At 16.6% G+C, this 4,887-nt stretch overlaps 2 protein-coding genes across 2 annotated transcripts, besides 5 other annotated features; both read right to left on the bottom strand. All coding sequences in view use genetic code 6, as the record gives it.

Moving 5' to 3' along the window:
- Positions 1-943, bottom strand: IMG5_160340 (hypothetical protein). The gene has a single exon (XM_004030423.1). The coding sequence runs from the start codon at positions 940-942 to the stop codon at positions 25-27; it is 918 nt and encodes a 305-aa protein (XP_004030471.1). The 5' UTR covers position 943; the 3' UTR covers positions 1-24.
- A 657-nt stretch (positions 944-1,600) lies between these two features.
- Positions 1,601-1,673: a microsatellite.
- Positions 1,674-1,929: 256 nt separating this feature from the next.
- Positions 1,930-2,008: a microsatellite.
- Positions 1,933-2,015: a microsatellite.
- Positions 2,016-2,062: 47 nt separating this feature from the next.
- IMG5_160330 (hypothetical protein) lies at positions 2,063-3,124 on the bottom strand (the record flags this gene model as incomplete). Its single annotated transcript, XM_004030422.1, has 1 exon — positions 2,063-3,124. The coding sequence occupies one exon, from the start codon at positions 3,122-3,124 to the stop codon at positions 2,357-2,359; it is 768 nt and encodes a 255-aa protein (XP_004030470.1). The 3' UTR covers positions 2,063-2,356.
- Positions 2,144-2,173: a microsatellite.
- Positions 2,729-2,785: a microsatellite.
- Positions 3,125-4,887: the final 1,763 nt, after the last annotated feature.

Here is a 4,887-nt window from a genome sequence, read left to right as displayed (position 1 = left end):
ATTAAATTTTAGACGTGAGTTTACTCAATATATAAAATGATAAAGAATTTATTAACGAAATGAGCAAAAATATCGGAATAAGAAATTAAGAGTTGATTTAGGGAAATATATGTAATATTCTATAAATTAATGATATTTTTTTCGTTTAAGAGCCTTCGTGGAAAAATCCGGCGCATGTTTAAAGGATAATCCTTATTGCAAATTCTTTCTAGAATATTTTTGACTTGGAAGAGAAAAGTAGGCTTTTATTACCTTAGTATTTTGTTAAATAATGCTTTGTACTTTTTGATGGGTTTGGGTAGTTTTTTAGGGAAAGCTTCTTTTGTGTGGGATTGGATGATAAATTATAGGAAGGGAAGAAATAATAATTTGAAGATTCATAAATAGATTTTGATTGTTTGATTAGAAAATGCTGCTTTTTATATAGGTTGGTAGTTAATTAGGAGTTTGAGGAAGTTTGGGTTAAATCTTTTGTTGAAATTCTGTAGATTATTTATAATATTAAGTCAGGGTTTTGTTAAAAATAAGGAATATAGAAAATACTTAATGTCGCTTTATTGGGATTATATGTGGTTTTGCCTGGTTTTTATTTAGAAAAAAGTGGGTTTTTTGATTTTGAAAATGTAAAGTTTATTAAAAGTGTACTTTATTTGAAGAATTTTGTCGAGGAAGTTTTTTAAAAATAAAATGGGGGAATTTTAGATGAATTTTATGGGGAAGTTTTTTTATTTAATTTAGAGGTGTAAAAAAATGTATAGAATTTTTAAAAAAAGGAAAGTCTTTTTACTTTTTATTAAAGGATTTTAGAAAAAAATTAGTTGGAGAAAATTTTTAGTGATTGTTTGGAAAATTAAACAGAGTACGAAAAAATAGAAAAAAAATCAGGAAAAATAAATCATTTTTATAATGAAAAAATTGTTGTATAATCGAAATATATAGCATAAATACCTTTTTAGGCGGTAATTTAAAATCTTAATGATGAAAATAGAAAAAATCTATAAATTTGGGTAGTTTATGGAAATGGCAATGAAGAAAAATTTAATATTATTTAAGATGATTTTGTTCACTTATAAAATTTATTATTTCAAGTTTAAAGTACTTTGTTTTTGTAAAAAATTACATGGACTACAGAATCTTAAGCATTTGTTTAACTTATTCTTAATTAAGAATTTTAGGAATTTAATGAAGTTTTAAAACTCTTACCTTTGGATTAGAATGTTTAAAATTTTAAAAGCTATTATGTACTTGATAGTTCAGATTATTTTAATATTTAAATTAAATCAAAAATATGAAAAAAAGAAGTTAGTTCTTTTAAATTTTATATTATAAATGAGATATATTTATATCTTTTTATATATTTTAATTATACTAATGTGGTATTTTTCTGGGTTAATTGCTATTAATAAATTGTATTTAATAAGCTTAAATAATTATAAATATTAAATTAATCTTTATTTTTATAATTTTTTAGAAATTTAAAATATTAAATATTTATTATTTTTATATTTAATAATTACAAAATTAAATACTTATTTAATTTATTAAAAAAAACATTGAATTAAAATTATAATTTTTATAATAAATAAATCCGAAAAAAATAAAATAATAAATAATTATATATAAAGATTATATAACTATATATAAATATAAAATAAATATATTTTAATATTAAAGCAAAAATATTAATAATTTATTGTTTATTTTTATAAACATTAAATTCAATTATATAATTTATAATAATATAAAAAATCGTATTAATTTTTTGAATGCGTTATTTATCTAATATTATATATATTACAAATTTTATATATAACGCTTATTGTAATTATATATTTTTTTTAATTGCTTTAAAATCTGTCTATATTATATTTCATAAAAATAATAAAAAAATAATGATTAAATTAATAATTTTTATATTATAATTATTAGAAAAAAATTAAAATAAATTAAAGAAAAAAAAAATAAAAATAAAAATAAAAATAAATAAATAAAATAAAGTAAAATAAAATAAAATACGTATATGAGCTTCTTAGAGACTCCTATTTCTAATATTGACATCAAATTTAATTTTAATAATATAAATTTATATCCTAATTAAATATAATCTAATTCTGATTATTTTTAAGATAAAAAACAGGTGTAGTAAATAGAGAAATAAATAGAAAAATAAATAATTTAATAAAAATAAAAACCTGAAAAATATAATGAATAATTGTTAGTGGATAATTATGAAAAATTTTAAAGTTAATTTTCAAATTTATAGAATTAATAAATTATATTTTCTTAAAGTGGTCATGTAATAAATTATGAAAATAGAACATACTTAAATATATTTTCTGATGAGAATCAAAGCTTATCATGCGTAGTAGGATATATTTTGATATTATTTTCTTTTTTAATATTTACAACTATTACTTATTTTATGTTTATGCGTATAGCTTGTGTATCTGTAAATTAAAAATTAATAGATTTTATTTAAAAAGATGATTATTATGTATTTAATTTACCTTTAAGTTTATTTGTTAGTATTTTATTTATTTATTTTAATTGGGCTTGCATGAAATTCTTTAAGCATTCTTGAAAATGGTTATATAAATATGAATATATAATATGCAAATGCATTAAAATAATATTTTTACTATATTTTTCTTTTTAAAACTTTATCAAAAAAAATAAGCTATTTATATTAATGATTTATAAAATAATTAATATTTTTAATAACAGTTTTTTTATAAAATAAATATATTATAATAAATTAAAAATAAATAAAAAATACTAATTTAAATTATATATTTTAATGTTTTTTTTTATTTATAAAAATAATATTATTATAAAATATATAGATAAATAATATATATACAATATATTTGAATTTAAAATATATTAAATAATTATTTTATTTTATTTATATTTGATATAAATTTAATATTAATATTTTAAAAATGAATAATTTTTATATATAATAATAAAGCCAAAATTCAGAAAAAGTAATATAAAAAAAATTTTTGAAAAATACGCATATAAATTATATCATAAATATGTATTTTATAAATATTATTATATATCTATATAAATTATAAAGAAATGTTTAAATATATGATATAATTAAATATTAAAAGTTCATTTTTTAATTATCAGTGAAGCTTCAACATCTTAGAATTCTTAATCAAGATTTCTTTAATTAATTTAAGTGTCAAGAAATTATGAATTATTTTCATATACATTTTTAGAGAGAGAAAGACGATTATTTTAAAATGAAATTTTATCTTCTTTCAAATCAATTAATTTTAAAATACTTCTTCCATTTTAAAATACAACATTTTTTATTTTATCATTAATTAAAAGATTATCTCGTAATAAAACAAGTGTTCCAAATTTAGATTTTTTATCATGAATAAATAATTGATTATTTTAAAAAGTAAATTAGGCATGATTCCTAGATACTGAAATATCATTAATTTTAATATCAGAGTTTTATTAACGGCCAATTTTAAATTTATCTTTTTCACTGATATCTATCAAAATTACTCCAAATTAATCTGTTTAGTTATTACTATTAAAAAATTCGAATATTAAGTATTTTTTATTCTTAGTTTTCTCAAAGAATTTTTCGAATATATTAAAAGCTTGGTTGCCTTTTGTTATCTCTAATGGATAGTTTATTTTACATATCTCACATAAAAAACATTATGATGGAATTATTGTGCAGTATTATGATTGTTATTAGTAACAGTTTTAATTTTCAACCCTTTTTTATATCCATTATTATAAACATTAGATATGAGTTTAGGATATTGATCCTGTACAACTACAACAGTTTATTAATGGATCTTCTATTATTTCTTTATTTCCTAAACATATTTTACAATACGGCCTATTTTCGGATGTTAAGGATATTTATGAAAATTTCTAACTTACTTCTATTGATTATTTTTACTATTATTAAATTGGGGTTAAAGCTAAATTATTTTCATTAATATTTTTATTTTAACTAAATATTTATTTTAAGGTCTATTTTTCAAATAAATTAAAGTTTAATAATTTTTTTTATTACTTTTGATATATTTCCATTATAAACAATTTTTATTAATTTTAATTAAATTCTTCCGAATCTAATATAATCGTTTTCTAAAAGGCGAAAACCAGTTTTTTTTTGTAAACTTTTAATGCTGCTTATTGATATCCATACACTTTTATTAGAAGGTTAATTGTTTTCTAAAATTTATCTTAAAAAATAATTGTTTTCTTCTTTTTAAAAAGTAAAAGAATCTTCAATATAGTCGATTGAAGATAAAGTTTGGTTTTCTTATAAAAATTATATTTGACCATTTAATATTTATATTGTTCCAGATTTTTAAACTTTCATTTATGTAAAAAATATTTTTTCACTTTAATAATCATATAAATGATTTTAAGTTTATTTACTGGTCATTATATTTAAATATATAATTTGATTTGTTATTTATGATGTTTAGTTTGGATTTTTTGCAATATTTAAAGATTAGGAATATATTAATTATTATTATGTGGAATGTTTATTAGAACTTTAAATAAATATTTCATTCATATCTATGTTAGAATTATCATTTTAAGGAGAACATAATTTTAAAGTATTACCCATAAAGATTTTTCTTTTACAATTTCTTGTATTTTTTTATTTTTTTCTCTTTTTAACTTTCTATAATTTTTAATAAAAAATTTAATTTTTTTTGTTATATTTTCTTATTTTATTATTAACATAGTTATATCTTTGAATTTTAAATGATATATATTAATAAATTATCTTTATTTTTATTGGTATTAAATTTATTATTTTTAAATATATGAATATTTTTTCATATAAAAATTATTATATATTTATGTAGATTATGATTATTAAATTATTAA

This window comes from Ichthyophthirius multifiliis, assembly GCF_000220395.1.
Source record: "Ichthyophthirius multifiliis unplaced genomic scaffold scaff_1120509251210, whole genome shotgun sequence".
NCBI classification, from domain to species: Eukaryota; Ciliophora; class Oligohymenophorea; order Hymenostomatida; genus Ichthyophthirius; species Ichthyophthirius multifiliis.
The sequence above is the reverse complement of the archived record's forward strand: the minus strand, read 5'-3'. Positions and strand labels throughout refer to the sequence as shown.